The sequence below is a fragment of the Strongylocentrotus purpuratus genome, unplaced genomic scaffold, assembly GCF_000002235.5.
Source record: "Strongylocentrotus purpuratus isolate Spur 01 unplaced genomic scaffold, Spur_5.0 spur5_scaffold_16, whole genome shotgun sequence".
In the NCBI taxonomy this organism is placed as follows: Eukaryota; Metazoa; Echinodermata; class Echinoidea; order Camarodonta; family Strongylocentrotidae; genus Strongylocentrotus; species Strongylocentrotus purpuratus.
The window spans coordinates 33,937,380-33,960,168 of NW_022145601.1; the positions used below are offsets into that span (position 1 = coordinate 33,937,380).

A 22,789-nucleotide genomic window follows, 5' to 3' on the forward strand; every position below is an offset into this window, starting at 1 on the left:
CGCAAGACGAAAAGAATGAATCACATTGCGACATCGCGACACAATCTGCGAATTTAGGAAGACTAAAACACTGGATTTGAACAGTGGTCATTTATTGCAATTACCATGGGGAAGAAGCAAGGTACCTCGAGTTTAGGAAAAGGTATCTTAAAAGACAGATCAAAGAGTTCTAAATCATGCAAAGTCAACGATTCTTGGGTAAGTTCAACATGTTCAACTTGGCTCATGCATTTTGTTACAGTCCCACACGTTCATTAAGAAGTAGGCCTACCGGGATGTTCACCTTCTTCTTCTTGTTCTTCCTCCGCTTTTTCGGAGATCAGCGATCCCATGGGCCGCAAGACATATAACTAAACAGGAGCACAAGGTAAACATCAAGGTAATGGACTGATAGCAGTCGATCGCGATAGGTGCATTTTATGGACAAAGAGTAAAGTAATAGCCAGTAAACTAAATGGCAGTACAGGATCAAATGGGAGAAGAGTAGCATTGGTGAATAAACACGGATCACGGTCATCATATTGTAGTAGTTTATGATATAGACTACAAGCACGAAGCAGACTGCATTAGCAGACTACGAGTGTAGCAGAGCATAGCAGTCTACAATAGCCACCCTCACCACTAGAGGGCGCTATTCCTATTGGAAGCTTCCCTGGAATAGAGTCAACCTGAACTCTCTCTCTCATGCAACCGACACCTCAACCGAACAGACGTACCTTTACTGGAAGTTAAGGATGTCAAGCCTGATTGCCTGATACATTTCCAGTGAGTATTTCATGTCTGGTTATGGTGTCTATAAAGTAGCTCCCAAGTCTACTTCATTGGCGTCACGGACTTTTAGGACCTCGAAATGCACCGTTTTGGGGTAACTTGTTGTGTTGTTTTGTCAATTTATTTTGTCAAAACGGGGCGTGGACCTAAATTTGCCGAGTTGCGCTTTGGAGCTGTGCGGGGTTATGCCCGCTAGTTTCCTGGTGGAAACAAATTTTCCGGTTGGGGGTGGTGGGCGTTGCCTGCCCGTAGTTCCGGCCGACCATTTGTTTTAAAATGGTGAATTTTAATTTTTCTGTGCCTTTACGGGAGCGAGCGCCGTGAAGGGCTGACAGGTTCGGTGGGGGCTGGGTAGGCCCATGGCCGGATGGCTGCAGTGAAATACGGTGTTTTATATCCCGGGAGTGGATGTGTTATGTTATTTGTGGCTAGTTTACTACTAGTGTGGTGAATGTCCTGTTTTATGTATTTTGGGTGTGATGGAATGATGGTATATCATTATCAACCTGTTGGCCTAAACAGGATGAGATGGTCAGCCATGTTGAATGTTTATGGAAGCATTGTTATTGAATGGCGTGAATTAATGTGATGTGTAGAACAATGGATAATGGATGTGGGAAACATTCCAGGAATAACCGAGGGGGGATGGTTGTATATATATCCCCAGGCTGGGTTATGTTTTTCCATTCATATCCCCCCGAGCGTGAATCTTGAGGAGAATGGAATTCAAGATTCGCACACGTTCGCTGGAGGGGATAGACCAATCAGGGCGGCGGAATTTCGCCCACCCAGATCCTCCGGAGTACGTCCCCATTCGCTCACGTGTTGAGAAGTTTCAATTTCTGAACACGTGCGAGAGTTTGGGATTTCTCGGAAACAGCGGAGGATATCTGGGTGCGTGAGCGTTGCGATCTATTGTATTGACTCGACTGTCAACAACAAACAAAAGTCTTGCTCCTGCAAAATCGTAAACTCCTTCAACTTACAAGTACTTTTGGAGTTGTGAGAGGTGGGATTCTCGTGGATTGTACGGTAGGAAATCCGTTGCTTTTGCCTTTTAATCATTGCTTTTTCTCCTTTATCCCGATTTTGTCGGGCTTTTCCTTCGTTTATTTTTTGATACGTGGACTGACTGTATACGTGTGTGAGTGCTCGTGTTACCAGCAGTTCCGTCTAGGCCCACCTACCCGCTTGGTGGTAGGGGCCAGGGGCTGTGTTTTAGCCAATTATTAAATAATTAAAAATAAAGGGGGAATAGGAGACAAATAAAGCTAGTGATTATTTGTGGAACATAAGCTTTTTGGATTTGTTTAATTTGTTTTCAGAGGCGTAAAGCTTATTGAGAATAAATATAGATTGAGTGGATATCGTGGGGGTTCTGCTAGCTAGCTGCTCCCAGGAGTCCTGCTCTTGTGAAGGGGATTCTAGTCTCCTTCGCAGGATTGGTTAGGTTGATTCTATTAATTATTATATAAAATAACTGAATCAAATTGTAGGGTGTAAACAATTTCCAATTATTAAATAGTTTTTAGCAATCCTTACTCCTTAGGTTAGTTTAGGGCAAATATTTTAGATTTGTTGGTCTGTTTGTTTAGTTGGTGGAGGGAGTTGTATTTATAATTCCTTTCGCGAATTGAATAGAACCTAGAGGCTAGACTCTAGACCTCTACTAACTAGGTAAGGTTACTTGTATTGTATTACATAACTTGCTTTGGTTGGAATCTGTATTAATTGTGATGTTCTGGTGAATCTATAACTGGAATTGCTTTTGATTGTTTGTTTATCTTGGTTGACTGTTCGGTTTTAACTCCGTTGTAGGGGTGTTTTCCGGGAAACAGAAGATACCAGATAAATAGATAGCACTTTTGTGACCGTGGGTGAGGACTTGGCTCTGGGAGTTTTATCCCAGGGTAGTCGTGAGTCTTGGCGGTGCGGAGGTGGGGCAGTTGTAGTGTTGGAGGATTAGGGCATCTATTGCAGTATACAGATACAATTATAGTATTTGTTATTTTTCATATTTAGGAACTGTTTTAGAATATAAGAATAATTATAGACTTAGAGTTTAATACTAGTATTAGGGATTAAATTTAGTAGGACATTGGGTTTATTACAGTCAGTGCCGGGGTGGGTATATCTTACCCTGTCTCTGGTGTATTGCATTGGTTAGGGCGCAAGGAGGGGTGTAGCTCCTTCTTTTTATTTCATCGAACCTCTCAGGCGGGGGAGTAATAGCTCATTCTTGAGTGAAGTAGGCTCCTTGTCGATATTTTATATCGGTTCGGTGAATTGATCTAGGGCAGTAGGGGTCTGTGTTTCCTTTGTTTTGATTGTGATTGTGATTGCAATTGTGCTAAAATATCCTAGTGTGTTCTATCCAATTATTTACCTGTGGTTGTATGGGTATTAATAATTGTTGGGTAGTCTAATTAATCTTCTGGGATATATTTTATTGGTGCTAAAATATCCTAGTGTATTCTATCCAATTATTTACCTGTGCTTGTATGGGTATTAATAATTTTTGGGTAGTTTAATTACTATTTTGGGATTTATTTTATTGGTGGTTATATATCCTGGTATATTGTTCTGTTCAATAACTTCAATTATTCACCTGCGGTTGTAGGGTGTTTATAATTGCTGAATAGATCAATTAATATTCTGGGATTTATTTTATTGTTGTAGGTTTTGTCCTATTGTTGAAGGATTTAACCTAGCACTGTGGGGATATGGAGAAGGTCCCTATTAATAGTTGTACGTTTGAGGAGTTGCTGGCCATGCCCGGGGTAAGTCCTGTTCGAGCGGGGCGTATTTTAGAACTCCGGGAAAAGCATGGGGGGATTACTCCTGAGCTGTTGGAGTCCTCTGCTATGTTTGCGGATGTAGGCAATCTGCAAGGCTGGTTTGACTTCCGATCGCGTTTGGATTATGGGGGAGAGTCCCCCAGGATGCCATCTAGGGCAATATTCCAAACGGGCGATTTTTGGAGTAGCACGCTCCGGGGGAGAGGATCCGGAGAATCCGGAGGAAGAAGTCTTGGGGCACAGGTTTATCCCCATGACAGTTATCCTCCCCCGGTGAGAGAGTCGGGCGGGTTTTCCCGCGCGAATTCGTGGAGATATGAAGGTGGGGAAGATACTTCCCTACCAGGGCCGGCCCGGACTTTTCCAACCCTGCCCCCGGAAATGGGCGATGGATTCCCCCGACCGTCTTTGTCTAGAGGGGAGGGAGATTGGGGACGCAACCGAGGGAGGGCTTCTTATCAGCCACTCCCCAAATCGATCGGATTCGACGGGCGTGGGAATTGGCGCGCGTTCTTCCGAAAATTCTCCGCATTTGCGGATGCCTGCGAGTGGGATTATCCACAACGCCTAAACCAGTTGTGCTGGTGTCTGGACGGTCAGGCAAGCGAGTTTTTCGATAGGATTCAGGAGCGGGACCCCGATATGGGTTATTTCGGGGTAGTACGCCAGCTGGAGGGCCGGTTTGGATACCGGGAGCCTCCGGAGGCAACCCTGCTTGAATTTAACACTGCTAAGCAGGGTCTTACGGAATCCTTGCCTGAATGGGCAGACAAATTGCATCGGCTTGCATCCCGGGCATTTCCCGGGGTCCCAGATACTTACGTGCAGCGGCAACTGGTATTGCGTTTATGTCAGGGCTGTATCGACAGCGATGCTGGGTGTCATGCCCTTAATCAGCGCCTCTCTAACGTTGGGGAAGCAGTGGAGGCAATCCGCTGGTTCCAGCACGCGCATACGGTCATGTACGGCCGTACCTGGCAGGCCAAAGTGATGGCGACCGAATCGGGTGAGGTCAGAGGGCCCGAGGTGCGAAGGGTGGACATTGCCCCGCGACCGGCGCAGGGCACTCCTTCCACCCCTTCCCCTTCCAGACTTGAGACCCGGATGTCAGAGTTGGAGGGACGATCGGATAAGCGAATATCCGATTTAGCGAAGAGCTTTGATAACCGGATGTCTGGTTTGGTGAAAAGTTTGGATAGCCAGATATCTGGGTTGTCTACCAGTTTGGATATCCGGATATCCGGTTTGGAGAAAAACCTGGAGAAGATTGCCAAGGCTCTAGGTGGGGCGCGAGGGATTTCACAGACCCTGCCGCCCAAGACCCAGTGGGTCGGACGAGGGTCGGACGAGAAGTACCTGGTCGAGGAGCAGATGTAGTAAAGTCTGACGAGTTAGGGATGGATGAGGTCCTCCCTGCCATTTCAGGAAAAGGCTTATGTCGGCAAGCTTCTCAATATTAGTTCTGTGGCAGTTGTTTTTTCCTCTTAGGTAATTACCTCTTACCATACTGGATTACCTTATGGGTGATTTCATCTTCGAACTGATAAGTAATTTATCGTTCCTGTACTATCTGTTATACATGGTGGGGGTATGGTATGGATTTTCCCATGATTTCCAGGATAGTTGGGAATCCTGTGATATTTATGTGATCTAGTAAGAGGATTAAGACAAAAATATCTTCTTATGGCTACCATGTCCACTTCTAAGTTATCTACATGAAAGCACATAAACATTCCCTTAGTCCATGCATACTGGAGATATGATCTTCATGTACTTCAGAATGTATGGATGTATATTAGTTTAATCCTAGTTTTGTGGAATTAGTACAATTTGTCAAAATGCTTACATGTATGTGGATCTCTCCGTTGGAGTGAAACCTGTCCTACATGCTAATCATGTCGGTCATATTCATTAATCATCTTGACAAAGGGGTGAATGAGTTTATTTGGAGTATGCGTTTTACTCTATGTTTCAGTACACATCCTTTTGGCAGGCATTTTTGTAATTAGGGTAGTTTTCTGTGGAGAGTTTCTCATTCAGCTTTCTTGTAGTAGTCTTTTCCTTGGGATAGCAAAGTAAGGACTTTGCCATAGACATGTCAAAGTTGGCTGTAAGTTAGCCTCCTGCTCCATGTCCTTATCCCTGTATACATGTAGCACTGCTGCTTGTTGTAGAAATCTAGCACGGTCCATATTTATGCCTGTGTTCATGGTTTCCTCGTTCTTCAAGTGACTTAAGGGGGATGACGATAAGTATCCCTGCAATGTTTTGAGTTGGGTGACAATGTGATAGACCCCTGCAAGTGTTTGAGAGGGGTGTCGATGTGACTGACCCCTGTAATGTTTTAAGTGGGGTGTTGATGTATACTCCACATTTTCTAGCTATCAAAGTATTCCTTGACCAGCTCCCATTGGGAAGTAGGGGTAAGCGACCTCTCTTTCGGCTTTCAGGGTATTCCTTGACCAATTCCCTCTGGGATGTCGGGGTTAGTGACCCCGGTTTGTGATTATTGGGATATTTTGATGATTTGTTTAAATTTAGCAAACTGGGTATGGTTTCATCGAGGCCATTTGATTTGAACTACATCGGTTTAAATCAATTGCACATTGCTGGCACTCGTGTCACCCTTTGATTTCGTTTGCTTCCGATTTTCCTTTTTTAGAAACAAAAACTATACTGTTTGGATCACCCTTGTTTGTTTTTTTCAGTACAAAGAAAGGGGATCGGCATGATGTTTTCTATTATATTGTGTTTATAATGAAATTGCCCTTTGAGGGCGTGATGTTTTTATAATGGGATGTATAATGGGGTTGCCCTTTGTAGTTGGCAAAGGGAGGAGGGTTTTGTTCAAGGAAAGGAAAGGAAAACAGTTTTTTTCCGGAGGACAACATTGTTTTGTTTAAATTTTGTATGTTGTGATTGATGGACCTGGCTGTTACAAAAGCCGGTCTTAGCGGGTTTCAGCCACTGATTGTGGCACCCAAGTTTTTTTTTGAGGGGTTTAGGTTCTCCCTGGGATGAGTTCTTTAAAACGGGGGGGAATGTAGTAGTTTATGATATAGACTACAAGCACGAAGCAGACTGCATTAGCAGACTACGAGTGTAGCAGAGCATAGCAGTCTACAATAGCCACCCTCACCACTAGAGGGCGCTATTCCTATTGGAAGCTTCCCTGGAATAGAGTCAACCTGAACTCTCTCTCTCATGCAACCGACACCTCAACCGAACAGACGTACCTTTACTGGAAGTTAAGGATGTCAAGCCTGATTGCCTGATACATTTCCAGTGAGTATTTCATGTCTGGTTATGGTGTCTATAAAGTAGCTCCCAAGTCTACTTCAATATTGTGACGCACACAATGGGTAATCCTGGAGACATTTATTTACTTTGGAGACAAAGTCATGGCGTATCTGAAGATGAGTCGGACAGGATGCTATAAAGTGTTCAACTGTCTCATCAACACCTTTGCAGTAATTGCACAGGAGGCATAGCGGATCAGCTGCTTTCTGGATTTTGCACAATCTTGTCTGAACCAAATACGTGTTGGAGAGAAGTTGAGCCCTCAGCGAAAGAGCTTGCCGAATGATGTAAGACGGAGAATGTTGTGGATAGAGCAGATGCGGATCCAGAGGTATCTTGCCTGACCAATACTGAAGGGACGACTTGGAGAGTACACCAACAGCAGTCTTGGCATGTACAGCGTCTTTAATCTTGAACTTTATCAACCGCTTCCATTCGAGATATGAAAATGGATTGAGCATCAGACTCTCAAGATCAGGAAGATCATATCTCTGCAGTATACATCGGAGTGCTTGGATGGAAGGAGCATTCACCGCGATAGCTGCTAGAAAAGTCCGTGATTCAAACCTTCCACTGTCAAGATTGAGGACCTGACCAAGAAGGAGGAGCTTATCAAGGTCAATTTGATGAGACATCGGGATGAGGTCCGTGAGGAGGTAGACTATTTCATCTGCAGCAGTTAAGGGTACACCCATGATCTTCTTGAACAGATGAGATTGTGCTCGGTCCAGTTTAGTTACCATTGACTTGGTAAAGTTAAAGATTGATGAGCCATATAGCATTCTGGGAATGCAAAAGGTCTTCCACAAACGAGCTGACAAAATAGGAATAAGACCACCGGAGTAAGCACCAGCTCCTGATAGGGCATGGAAAGTACGTAGACCCTTCCCAATTATCTCATCAGTTGGATCCCTGCGAACACTCGACTTCTGGATTCCAAGATGGCCAAAAACAGAGGAAAGAAAAGAAAAATATGTTTAAATACAAAGCTTGTAGCCTAGGAAGTGTATGTATTGATGTGAATTATGCCAATTAACATATGACCGGTGACCAGAGTCGGAGATCGGAGATTCATTACAAATGATGATATGGCAGTAGCGGGGTCTCGGGTCTGAGAATGAGGATCGTGATCGTCCACATAAATGAGGATATCCTCGTACACTCTGACAAAATGCGTCCTCAAAAATAAGGATCGTCTGCATTTTCGCTGACTTTTTTTTCATCGACGCTCTGCGGGTTTCGGGTTACCGAACCGCCAGCTGGCAATGGGATGAATGGAATCCCCTTAAGAAAATAACTCTAGAGTAAAGGAGCCCGTAATCGGCCAGCTCCAGTTTTCGGCCGATTGGTTGGATGCAAGGTAAAATCACTCTAAAATACATCGCATAATAGCATTACACATATCCCACACATACCATACCATGCCAGTGTCACTGAAGAACCACATTTGCAATGGAAAATATATCCTAAAATATCACATTTTAGTGATGTAATCGCCGGTCCCGCTACCCAAATCTGAAAAATCGAGTATCTTACGCGTGTCTGTAAGAAATATGGGTACCATAAAATGAGCTTCATTTCAAGTATTTTTCAGATTTAAAGCCCGATTTTGTGCTAGTCGCAAGCTCAAAAGTATCTCATCGCATGTATTAAATCAATGCAGCCGCACACCGCGACGCACACACGATATCTCTGTCTAATTCAGATTCCAACTTCCGATCACCGCTGTGCCTGTCTTCGGCCAGGCGAGCACCAGGGAGCTCCGGCGTGGGATACCTGCTCCGCCCGCTTGTGCTGTACATCAGCGCGGAAACGCACGGCCCGCGCGAGCGCTTCCTATTGACTTTGTACATGCGGCCGTAAACTGAAACGCTCGGCCGATAACGGGCTCCAAAACAGTGAAAATTGAAATGAATATTGTCATGGCAATTCGTGATTTTTTTCTGGGATTCTTTTTTTGTTTAAATAATAATAATATTTGCTTCATGATTTGAACAAGAAATGATAATAAATAGGAAGTAAAGAGTCCTAAAAATAGGATTTTGTCTTAAGTGGCCGAAAACGGGCTCCTTTACTCTAGTTCACCATCTACTTTTATGGGTTCATATTTATAATCGCTCATTATCGCTCATAACATGAAAGTCTCTGTACAAAGTCAATGTAAAATGCATCAAAAAAACCATTGCAGAATCCGTTTTTCCCATCGCCAATCAAAATATGAAACGTCTGCGAAAATGCAGACGATCCTTATTTTTGAGGAATCATCTATCTGCATTTACCAAGACGATCCTCGTTTATGCAGACGATCCTTATTCTCGGACCAACGCCCTACTGATTGGCAATGATGTGAAAGACTAGTTTGGTTAACGCACCCTTTCAAGAAATATTGCCTAGATTTGGGGGGACCGTATCTTTTGATAGAGACATCAGTGAGTATATGAAATGTGTTCTTCTGAGTAGTTGATTGTTTCGATTTTCCAACCATAAAGGTAAAATCAATCCAATAGGGAAAATTGAAAAATCGTTCAGACACCCTAATATTACTCTTTGCTGTTGTTTTGTTGCAGCTTCACACAAGTGAACTGGAAGATGGATACGATTGGAACAGGATCAACCTGCGATCCGTCACTGAGCAGAGTAACCTGGAAGATTTCTTGGAGACTGCAGAGCTAGCTGGAACAGAATTCACTGCAGGTATGACTATGTTAGATTCAAGTCAGACATGCTTTGTCCACAACTAGATGTTGGATAATGTTACATTTGGAAATTGGTTTGGGTACATTTGGAGATAAGGATAAAGAATATTTAAAAAGAAAATTGAAAAGAAAACAGAAAAGTCATAGAAGTAGACTGGTGGAAGCTTGAATTAAATAGAATCAAAAATGAGAAAGTTATGACTTTTGAGTAGTCGTGATTACTATGTACGGGGACTTAAATATGGCAAAATGGGTAATGTGTCTGTAATGAAATGCTGGACTCCTTTCCAATTTGTTTCAACAAAAACAATTATAAAGACGCTAATTTCTTTCTTTCTTTAGGTATTTTGAGTATTGCCCCAAGGAAAAAGGCACTTTAATTTTTTTTAAATAGAGAAATTCATGATATTTTTGCACGTACAAAGCTCTTCAACTTTCAAAAGTGAAAAAGGTGGCTGAATTTTTGGATTGCCCTTAGAGAGGGATAAAGGTTAACCAAAAATTCTGCCACCTTTTTCACTTTTAAAAGTTGAAAAATCTTTGTATGTGCATGTTTTAACATAATCATTTTCTATTTGTGTTTATAAAACATGCTAAGCATATTGAACTGAAAGGCAATTGAAGAATAAATATTGTTGTTAATCAAATGACCCATTTACAGTTGTATCGTTGGTGATCTACCTTAACGTAAATATGTGTTTGACCTTTGACCTGCAGAAAGGTTGAATGTGAAGGTGATTGATCCCGGCCAGTACACAGGTCTACCATCAGCAAGGGAGAGCATTGAAATCACCAAAGCCCAAAAAGAAAACATTTCATTTCTGCAGATACCTAGGAGGTAGGTGCCAAGGGAAAGAGATAGAGAGAGGGGAAAAGATTTTAGACATTTTTATTTTCTGTCAATGAATGTCAAGTTTTCAATTTGTCTTAGCATTTTATTTTAAATAGGCCTTCTTTGTGATCTTTGATGGAGGGAGAGAAAGAAATATATGTTACAGGCATAGTTGAGTTCTGTTTTAAGTCCACAAATGCCGTCAAAATGCATGGATATTGCTCTTATTTTTATCTATGACATTTATAGTGCCCTTTTAGAACCTAAAATTGCTATGAAGGTAATTTTAGACCCCAAAATGTGTGAAATTTAGCCAATACGATCATACCAATTCAGCTCCACCTTCAAAAAAACAAGGTGACCTTTAATTAATTATTTTATTAAAAGTAACAATACATGAGCCAGCTAATTGTGGGTAATGTAAGCAACATGAAAATGCCAACAAAAAAGCCAACATCGGCATTTGCTAAAATACGACGTAAAACTTTTTTTCTTCAAATTTTTAAAAATATCTAATATTTGTGGTGGTCCACAAGTATTATAAATTGTTATATTTCAGCCATCTCTGAACCAATTTTGATCAAACAAAGATGATTTTGTCATTTAAATATTATGTTCTTACAAATTTGACACCCAGTTTTTCATTATCTCACAACAAAATTATTTTGTGTAGCGCCTTATGCAACAAAACTCAACTATCCCTTAAGAAGAATGTTTGACTTGAAAAATAAGAGAATTTTTAAGACAGTGTGGGAAATGCCCCCCCCCCTTTTCACCCTCGCGTCAATTTCTATCTTTCACTGTCTTTGAGATTAGCACTTGAGTCACAATGCGCTTAAAGGGGTTGTTTAACAATGTTTCCAGTGTAACAAATCTGAGATGCATGGCCCTACGTGTCATCAGTGTCTGTGATATGGTGTAATATTAAAGCCTTAACAAAAATTTGCTTAGAAAATGATCATGAAGTGCTGTAAAAAAGTAAAAATCTTTGAGTAACCGGCTTTATTTATTATTATCATTTTCCCCAATAGACACGTGTTATAAAAACGGTTTTGAGATTTCAAATTCCAGTCATAAATATCTTGATATTCAGACAGGCGATCGGCTTGTAAAAGTCATGGGATTCCTGACTGACCTAAAGATTTATAATTATGATTGCAGCATGAGCCAACTCCAGGATTTTGTTTAGAATCTGAGACAAATTTACTGGATCCCTTTAAAAAATAAATCAGCTGAACATTTTATCTTTCTGTCAATGAATGTCAAGCTTCCAATTTTTCTTTGCTTTTTATTTTAAATACCGGTAGGTCTTCTTTGTGATCTTTGTGGAAGAGAAAGAAATATATGTGAAGAAGAATGTTTAACTTGAAAAATAAGAGAATTTTGTAAGATACTGGTAGTGTTGGATATGCCCCCCCCCTTTCACTTTCACATTAATTTCTATCTTTCACTATCTTTGAGATTAGCACTTGATGATTTTTTCATTAGCACTTGTTTCACAATGCGCTTAAAATATATGCTTATTTTATTTACAGACCAAAATGGGATTCCACAACCTCCGCAGAGCAACTCAACCAGATGGAGAAAGATGCCTTCTTGGAGTGGAGGAGATCATTCTCCATGTGAGTCATGCAGATAGAGATCAAATCCAATTAACCCATCAACTTTTACAGTTTTATTTCATAGTGAATATATTGTCAAGACAGGAAGCATAACATGTGAAGGGCTTCAGACAGGGCTAGTACCTGAATCTTCATAAGACAGTATCAACATCTAACAGTCGTTGTTACTAGAAGAAAAAAGAGATAGGGGTAATGATTGTAGTAATTGTTGGTAAAGATGATGATTATGATAAAGAAAGATACAGTTAATTCTGCATAACTCAATCTCACAACTCTAATTTTCCCTAAGTCAAATATTTTTATTTTTTACCACCCTATGCAAAATATTTTATTTGCACTCCCAAACGATTTAACTTGTTCAGAATTAAGATGATAAAAGGTGATATCCACTCTGCTAATAAATTGGTTTTAATAGAAGCAGAAAAATGAGACAAATGGGTCAGTGAAAATGTAAGCAAAGCCCAATTAAAAATAAGAAAATTATGAATCGTTGAAGTTGCAATCAATCAAACACAAAGTAACATCTCCGTGAGATATCTTGCGAGCTCCCCTCTCATTTAATCTCTACATATTATTCTATAAACTTTCATTTTCTTAGTAATTGATGATGGAGTAGCCAAGTATCATACAGGGGTTTTATAACAACATATTTGCAACAATTAAATTTAGGTGACATTTCTATATTTAATATTCATTACTTTTTCCCTAACAATATTAGATAACTTTGGGAAGAAGCTAGGTTATACAAAATCCATAATAAACCTCCTTGATTCTTTCTTCTTCTTGCAGACTTCAAGAAAAGGATCACATTGTCCTCACACCATTTGAAAGAAATCTTGATTTTTGGAGGCAGCTTTGGAGAGTGATAGAGAGGAGTGATGTCATTGTTCAGATCGTAGATGCCAGGAATCCCCTCCTGTTCCGCTGCTTGGATCTGGTAAGATAACATGATTTAACCATGGACCTACTACAAATCGACTTTCGACTACGAGAGTAGTAAAACTAATGATAGCTACCACCTGTACTTTCTTCTTTGTTTTAAGCCTGACCGCAACGCTGTGGGCATATTTTGATAAGCTCCGAGCGGAGTTGCTTCACACTGATCAATGCTTCTCATTTCATGAATGAATCGAGACATGAGAGCCTTTGCCCATGCACAGTTAAAATCTACATCATGCACCCCTGTTTTAAATCTGCATTTATGTCATCTTCAAGTGCACAAATCTGTTTTTACAAATTGGATTCAGCGATTTATTTGCTTTTTAACAACTTTTGTTTGTGTGCAGCATTATCATTGTATAAGCGAGGGAAGTCACCACAAGAGCTCACAAAATACGGTTTTTAATGTGCTTTTTTTTCTCCTGTTTCCATTGATCTTTTCTGTGAAACCAATGACGGTGTGATGATCACAAATCTTTTGTGGTTTGTTGGTCATGTAAGAACAGTAGAAAGAATGGTAGTTTATTGAGAGCTCCATTAAAGCTCCATGTTTCTTTAAATTTCTTCCTACAGGAGAAATATGTCAAAGAAGTGAGCAGCAATAAGGAGAATATCGTCTTGATCAGCAAAGCTGACCTGTTGACCCAGGCACAGAGAGAGAAATGGGCCGAGTATTTTGCCAAACAGAGTATCCGAGTAGCCTTCTGGTCAGCTGTCACAGAGGCAGAGAGGTTAGAAGAGAAGGTAAAATAACTTGGAAATATGGAGGATAACAAATTACAGGAATTATTGTTTTCGTTGAAATTTTGATGATTATAAAAGTTCTACTGGGATTACTTGTAGCCACAAAGAGCAGGCTTATATTGTCCAATAATATGGAAATGGTATAAGCCCTACAAATCTATAGTAAAAAGCATGATATTGTTAAACCCATTATCCAAGTTAAAACTTGTTTCCAGTTTGTGAACTCTAAAAGAATTTCTCTAGTGTTAAGTGTAAGCTATGTGAATTTTCAAGTCTACTTTCGTACAGATGAATCAGTTATTGAATTGAACTCAATTACAGGAAGCTAGAGAGCGTGAAGCAGCAATGGAAGGTTGTGAAGATGATGATGACTCTGATGATGACTCTGAGGAAGAAGATGATGAAGATTGTGAAGATGAAGTATCACAAAGGCTTGCCCTAAATGCTGGTCTCCCCAGTAGCATGGAAGGAATGGTCGTATCAAGTGAAGAACAATCAAACACACAAACAAGCCAGTCAGGTGACTCCAGAGCAAATGAAGAAGATGAATCAGATGTTAGGAAAGAGGAAGATGCTGTATGCAGTGAAACAAGCGAGATGTCTTCAAGTCTAAGAATGGAGGAGTCGGGCATGGATGTTGCATCTTCAAGATGTATTCATGACGACCAGATGGAGGAGGATGAGGTTGATGAGTCAAGGACAATGCATGCTGCATCATCAGGAGCAGGAGATGGTCTAGAAGCATCATGTGCACCATCTTCACAGGATGGAGAGGTCCATAATACATCACACCTGCTGAATGGGGAGGAGCTACTAGCCTTCTTGAGAGAGGTTCATCATGGAAGGTCAAAGGTCATTGATGACATTCTGACCGTTGGCATGGTAGGTTGACGTGCAATTAGATTAGTTTCCAAGAATACATTTCAATTCAGTTAAAGCCCCTCTAAAGTTTTGGGAGCCCCTAATTCGCCAAAAATTTGATGGCACAATTTCACTTAAATTGTATCAGAATGTGAAAGAGGATGTCACTTAATCTGCAAAAAATTATAAGGAAGAAGAAGATTATTTGTTTTTATTCACATTGATTCAACTTCATCATTTTAATTACCAAATTTCTGTATGATAACAGGTTGGATACCCTAATGTAGGTAAGAGTTCTACCATCAATGCTCTACTCAGAGAAAAGAAGGTACCAGTCTCAGCTACTCCAGGAAGAACAAAACACTTTCAAGTAAGTTATAACGTGTCGGACTGTGTAATAATCTATGAGAACAGAGAGAAATCGATTCACTGAAAGTATTGCCTTGCTTTATCAACCATTTAAAGGTCGGGTGTTAAAGTGCTCTCTCAGTCAGAGAATCCCCCTCCACCACATACTGGCTATGGAGCGACAGAAACATCTGAAACTTGGCATATAGATAGAGCATATAGGTTCATGCGGTTCATATCTGTGCCTCAAACGGTGCTGAAATTATCACTAATTGATTATTCACATAAGTCTGCATTGTATATTATACATAAACTGATAAATTTTCATTTTAGCAGCATGCATCACATTGATTTTGTTTTTTTGATTTTTTAAATTTTGTATTGAAAGATGCATAAAACTTGCAGCTGTAGTGTTATGATAGCTCATGATGCAAACAAGTTATTCTAGAAAATTAACACCTCCTTTCCCTCTCCACCAACCCGGTCCTTTCGGAGTTACAGCAGAAATCAACTCTGAATTTTAATTTGATTTCAATGCAACCAGATTAATGTTAGAAATGGGTTATTGAATTTGGGGATAGATCTTATACAAAAAAATATGTTCTTTTCTTACCTGCTTGCATAGACTCTGTTCGTAGAGCCGACGTTGTGCCTATGTGACTGTCCTGGACTGGTGATGCCTTCTTTCGTCTCTACTAAGGCTGATATGTACCTTAACGGCATACTACCGATAGATCAGATGAGAGACTACAATCCACCAGTCTCTCTCATATCCTTTTTATCTATCTTTACTCTTAATTCCAATTTTTATGACTGTGTTTTAGTAGTAGTTATTGAGTAGTAGTAGTACATGTAGTAATAAAAATAATAGTAATAATAGTAATAATGAAGAAGGAAAAAAAGAAGAAGTAGACGAAGGAGGAGGAGGAGGAGGAGGAGTAGAAGAAGAAGGCAAAGAAGGTGAAGAAGTGGAAGAAGACCAATTACCATGAATTTCCAATTGTATTTAAAACACATTGAGCAATTTGTTATTGGATTTAGTGCCATATGAAAAGCAATTGTATTGCATTGTAATGTAAGAAGAAAAAGAAGAAAAAAAGGAAGAAGCTGTTGCTGTTGTTTCCATCTCTGTGTTTTGAAAAATAGTAAAAAACTCACTACACATAAAGATACATTTATAAGTACATCATAATGGAATAGATTGTAGTTCATATTTGAAATACAAGTGCAGTTTAAGATATATGATACATAATATAATATATTCATTTGTAAAGCGCAATAACTATGTAGATATATTAGATAGCTTAGACAGATACCGAGATGTGATTGGTCCAGAGCTCGTCACGTGATATCAATTGCGAGGATCCAAATTGTTATATTTTCCTGGCCGGTCACTTTTCAGTGTTATATTTTACCGGCTGGTGAAATGAATATATTTTTAATCAATGCATGTCGCCCTCTTGAGGACTGTATGTCACCAACTACATACATTACACCATTATCGAGGGCCATTTTATTTTTTCAATATTTTTTTTTCATGAATTTTTTTTTTTCCCAAGAAATTTTTTTTTCCACATTTTTTTTTTCCCCAAAAAATGCTTTTTTGGGTAAATTTTTTTTTTTAATAATTTTTTTTTGTTTCCCGAAAAATGCTGTTTTTTTTGCTAATGCTAATTTTTTTTTTTTTAACCCCAATTTTTTTTTTTTTTTTTTAAAGGTGATCTCGACAAATTTTTTCCGTAATTTTGATTGTCTCCGAAAAAAAAAAAAAAAAAATTCGGGCTAAAAAAAATATGGACCCCCCCCCCCCCCCCCACAAAAAAAAAAAACCCAAGGCTATCTAATATAACAGTTATTGACTGGCAGGGGTATATAACATTCTTTGGACCTGAAGGGAGTTATATTTTCCCTCGTGACCATATTTTCCCTCAGCGCTGCGCGCTTCGGGAAAATATAACCACTTGGGAAATATAACTCCCTTCAGCAGTCCAAATAATGTTATATTACACCCCCTGCCAGTCAATAACTGTATAATATTCTACTGCGCTGCAAGAGCTCGTAAATGCTGTGCTATACATACCACATAAACAAGTGAGTTTTCAGTCTTGATTTAAAATTGTCTAGTGATGGGGCTTTCCTTAGTTACAGTGGTAATCTATTCCATAATCTAGGGGCAGCACAAAGAAATGAACGGTCTTCAAGGGTTACTTTGGTTTTATACGATCAAATGTTACAGGAGTTCCTTGACGTAATTTGTGCACATGTGCCAGCGAGTGTCGAGGGAGGTTCTAGAGCTAACGTACGGGATGAACCTGATTAAACCAGGAGAAGGAGAGGATCCAGACAGACCACCAACTGCTCTAGAGTTCCTCAATGCTCATGCCTGTAAGTACACTCAAACCAGAAGATGAAGAAAAAGCGAAATTATAATACAAATGTTAATAATGATAATAATAAGAAGAAGAACATCAACAACATTAGTATTAATAACTTGTTCTTCTTTGCTGCATATCCCATTATGATGTGTTACTAATTTGGGTTTTACAGATATCTATCAAGCAGATATGATCATTTACGTCTGGGGACTGACCTTTAACTTCACCCTCCACTTCCAGGACTAGGGGCATTATTATCTTGGCTTTAGCTCTGATAGCCATTGCGCTCACTGCATTCAAGGAATAAATGATTTAGCTACCACCTGTATAGAAAGGCCACTTGTCTTTAAAGACTGCATTTCTTCGCCCTTTTATCTTGATTCTATTTGGAACCGTTTCTAAAGGAACCTGTATATGGCACATACTGAAAAGGAGCCAGAAGAGCTTTACACACCATCCTGACTCCAAATACACCATACTAACTTGAATTGAATTCATATTTATTTTATTTCAATATTTGGGGTTATTCTTTTTCTTTTTTATTTGGACAAAAGGTTGTCATAGATGCGATAATAAATAGAATTACGATTTCTTTTTTCTACTTTAGCATAATCAGTTATTGCCACTTTTTAGCAGTAAAGATATTTTGAGCATCATATTTTCAAACTTGTTGTTTATTGTTCAGATGTGCGTGGGTACATGACACAGAAAGGAGTGCCAGACAGCTTCAGATCTGCCAGGATCGTCTTGAAGGACTACGTCAAAGTAAGTCATCCTAAATAATACAGTTCCCTTTTTTCATCTTGATTTGTTGTGTTCATTTATTATTAACCAGTTTAAATAAACTAAAAATATACTTGAAATTTGCTTATGAAACAATTCTTAAAGCTTTATATCATCAAAAGTTTAAGGCTAGGACCTATTGTTAGTATTATAGTTGAAACAACAATTGAAACAACCAAAATTACTTCACAGCAATTCAGTTTAATAGCTTTGGTGCATTTTATGTTGTACAACTCGACTAATTGTCTTAAAAAAACCCTCTCATTTTCTGTTCTCTATAATTTACCAGGGCAAGGTTTTATACAGCATTCCTCCCCCGGATTTGAGCCCTGAAGAGTTTGGTTCAATGCACTTTCCATCAATGGAGGTCGGTGAGGTCAAAGCAGGGTCACGACCTAAGAAGTCGGCCAACAAACCTATGATCACTGCAGAAGGACAAACCGTAAGATACTCGCTGTACTCTGTTTTTAACATCTTTCTTTCCAGATTCCTTGATTATTTATAACTTTCAAATAGGTCTGATGTTAATGCTAAATACATTATTCATTGCGGATGTAGTATCGAAAAATAATATCGCTAGTGATATTTGTTTGTCTCGCAATATATGGTCAACAAACCGTAGAGTATAAAACATGCTTGCTTACATAAGATGTTATCACCTGACGAAGTGTAGCAGCGGCACACGAAAAGTCGTGATCCTTTAGATCCCTTTAACGCTTTAACGATTCTTTAACGCTTACCATACATATTTGACAAAATAAAGCCTGAAGCAAATGTTGCCATAGCAACAATCAGGAATACATGTACACATCAAGTTTCTTGATCAAGTACTGCTCTATCTCTCAGTCACACTGCCATACTAACTCAACACTAATTCTTGGCCATATAAGGTAAATGTAATTTTGTATGGTCTGGGGGGGGGGGGGGGTGTTTCACAAAGCCTTTTTTCAATGACAAATAACAAAAATCAGTGACAAATCTGCTGATAACCAATCAGAAGCAAGGATTTCATTAGCTTATTAAACAAATTGTCATTTGTCACTGATGACAAGTTTTGTGAAATGCACCCCTGATGTCCGTCTCATGTTTTTCACATTGGTGTGACTGGAATGTGACTTTCATGTAGATTTTGTAAACTGGACAATGTCCAATGTTTGTCATTTACATTTTGAATATGTGTTGGCTTCCTCAAAACTAATCCTCCCTTTCTTTCTTCTTTTCAGGTCAAGAGATCTGCTTCCAAGAAAGTGGACGACAGCTTCTTTTCCAAGCCTAGCGTTGCACACACCAAGGCGATGCCCCCTAGGGCGGCCATGGTTGGGGATGCGGCTGCAGCCGTGGCTGGGGTCAGATACTTGGGGAAACCTTGGAAGAAGCAGAAGAGAGGCAAGAAAGAGAAACTGAGGAAGGTGTACGGCCATCTAGATGAGAAATAAATTACAAACAGGTCGGACTTGATAAGAAATAGAATTCATGGATATTTGCCCGAAAGTGTTATCATTATTAAGTATATGGCGCCACCTATGCCTGGGAGGCAAAATACGAAACTGAATCGCCGTAACCCTCTGGTCTCTCCTCCCGTTATAACTGATTGGGGGTGCAGGTGGACCACTACACCAGGTTTCCCCCTAACTCTTATACAAATAAAGCAGTAGGTTTTTAACACGTAAAGGTGGTGATTCTCCTCCATGAGACCTGTATTCAACATCCTATCTGAGGGGCAGTGTCTACACTGTGATTCTTTTTTAATTCTCAAATGAATGTTTATCATTATCAGCTGGAATGGACATGTGACTTTAGGGATATTTTAACTTTAAGTTTATCATGAAATTGTAATCAAAAACATATTACATTGTAGTTATATTGTACATTTCAAACCATGCAACACATAAATTACAATATGTATTATATGTATCCTTTTATCTGTCTTTTGATTACAAATTTGGGGTTTAAATAAGATAGATCGAATTGTTCTGTTCAATCTACATTCAATCTGTTGTAAGTCTCTCCTGTGTGACACTGAAACCAGAGACAAAATAATTGCTTTAAATACGTCTGCATCGTAACTTGAATGGATGCAAATCATATTGTACATTTACAAACAGATTTGGTTTTATGATGCCTCATTAAATACCAACTCGTAATTCAAAACGAAGTATAAGGAAAATGATAATAGATGATTATACTCCAGTGTACAGTCTAACAATTAACTTTTCTTTGTACAACGTGATGCCTTCCTGCACCAATGTATGTTTTCCTCTGTTTACTCTGTCTTCTTTAAATTGGCAACAACTATATACATTTTTTGCTTGCATTGTTCAAATATAATACCAAGACTCAGGCAACAGTATGCATTGTTTTGAGCTATGTTGAAAAGTTTTAATAACAAGAATTTTCTTTTAAAAAATCACTTACTTTACAGTCTTTTGCCAATTTTAAGAATTTAAAGCTTATTTTCCTTTTAAAAATACCTGGCATCAAATACAATGTAGCCATGCAAGTAAATGGATACAATATGTGCAGTATTGTGTGCCCTTTCTTTTTATGTATCTGGGGGGTGTTTCACAAAGATCCTAAGTAGAACTTAACTCTAAGTTGGACTTAAAAATTATGGAAAGCCATTAGCATCTTTGAAATATTTGGTAAAAATATTTTTGAAAGGCATAAAATGTTTATTCAAATCATTCATATTTTCTATCATTAAGGAGATTTCATATTCTTGTTGTGGAATTTAATTTTTTTTATATTACTTGAATTTCTGCTTTTGAGTATATTTCATTTTAAGGCTCCAATGGCTGTCCATAATTTTTAAGTCAAACTTAGTGTTAAGTTCTACTTAGGATCTTTGTGAAATACCCCCCTGGTATGCTATTTAGGGCTCTGAATCAAAGGTTATTGAGCCAAACCACAAAATATGGAATGCCTGTTTTGAAAGGGTTATGTCCTGGGCCACGTTTCACAAAGCTTTCTTTCAATGACAAAAATCAGTGACAAATCTGCTGATAACCAATCACTAGCAAGGATGTCACTAGCTTATGACAACAACTGTCATTTGTCACTGATGAAAAGTTTTGTGAAATTGGGCCCTGATGTATGTTTGTTTTCCTATGTTTACCCTGTTATAGGGCAAGTCCAAAGTATTTGGTCATTTGGTGTCCCTTACAAACATTAATTACAATTCATTGTTTCATTTTAATTCATTTGAAGCTCTTGTAGGGCTACCAGCTGAATACATTGATGAGATATGTGTATATTAATACATTCATGAGATTTATTGAAATCTTAAATGTAATTTGTAACATATCTGACAAAATAACTCGAGTACAATGACTATCAAGCATTTTACTATATACAATTAGCAACACCATCAATCATTGATTAAATATAGTGAAATTACCTAAAATCCTGAAAGATATTTTGATGGATAATGTTTACTTAAACGTTCCTTTGTTCCATTATTATTATTATCATTATTGTTATTATTTTTATTATTGCAATCTTAGAAAGTGGGTGAGAGAGAGAGAGGGTAGGAGGCAGCGCTCAAAATACACGGGGGCGATGGGCGATTCGCCCCCGTGAGCTCCATAATCGCCCCCGTCAGGTTGCTCATGGGGGCGATTGAAAAATTAAAAATCGCCCCCGTGGAATTATAAAATTAAGATTGTCTTTTCTGATATAACTTTAACACAATATTGAGTATCAATTTTCAAACCTTAAACCAATGAAATGGAACTTAGATGGCGCTTTCTCTCCCATCTTTATGAGTATTACCGATACAAACAATGGAAGCTCGCAGTGCAGCTAGTGCGGCCCTCAGCAGTGGCTATACTGCGCCGGTAGTATCTGTGTGCGCGCTGACGCCCAATATCTGCTGGAGCTGGAGACGATCGCGCAAGGACTGAAACATGGAGAAGTTTTTCGTTGTGAAAAGTGTGAATCCTCTGGAATCTGGTTATTCTAACAGGCCAGCAAATAATGTAACTCCACCAGTAAATCAATATTGAGAAGAAGATCACCAAAGATGTTGCAGGGGCGGATCTAGGCGGTTTAGGGTGTTTAACCCCCCCCCCCCCCTTTGGCTGCCAAGTGAAAATGTGATGTGCATAGAAAATGCTATCATGTGTTCAGACCTACACAGTATTAGTAGATGTTAGTATAGTAGATGCCAGGAAAACATCTTTTACAGGGGTTCAAAATAGCAACAACGAAAATCGCCTCGCCACTACGCAGCTCGTGGACGATGCTCCACATCGTATTTGGGTTACCCCCCCCCGCCCCCCCCCCCCCACCCCCCCCCCCACCCTTAGCAAAAAGATCCGCCTCTGTGTTTTGGAAGGATATGGTAAAGACTAAAAGTAAAGAAAGAATGTAAATAAGGTTGCTCTGAATAATTAATAAGTAAATTCTAAGAGGGAAATTGTCGACTTAAATAAATGATAATAATAATAATACTGTGAATATCATAATTTTCATTATCATTTACATTTACATTTACATCAAATGAAAGAAGAGGATCTAAGCTTTCCAAATATGTGTCATTTATTAATTATAAATGTAATATAAAACATCGATAATTCTCGGTTTCGTTTTTTCGGGGACGCACTGTATAGTAACATGTAGACAGAAATCATACACTGCGAATTCGTTGTGACTTTACACAGCATTGAGCTGTGGTTCACTCCTTACACAGGTGTTGTGTTAAGTTGTGTGAATAAAAATT

General features: G+C 39.2%; 1 protein-coding gene across 1 annotated transcript; it reads left to right on the forward strand.

The window, feature by feature from the left end:
• On the forward strand, positions 1-21,527 carry LOC589934 (large subunit GTPase 1 homolog). The gene is made up of 13 exons (XM_030987340.1): positions 1-198; positions 9,437-9,563; positions 10,283-10,403; positions 11,933-12,019; positions 12,809-12,956; positions 13,532-13,702; positions 14,024-14,584; positions 14,832-14,933; positions 15,537-15,680; positions 17,173-17,296; positions 17,972-18,051; positions 18,359-18,511; positions 19,293-21,527. Exons 1-13 carry the CDS (start codon positions 106-108, stop codon positions 19,503-19,505), a joined length of 2,124 nt encoding a protein of 707 aa, XP_030843200.1. The 5' UTR covers positions 1-105; the 3' UTR covers positions 19,506-21,527.
• The last annotated feature ends 1,262 nt before the right edge of the window (positions 21,528-22,789 follow it).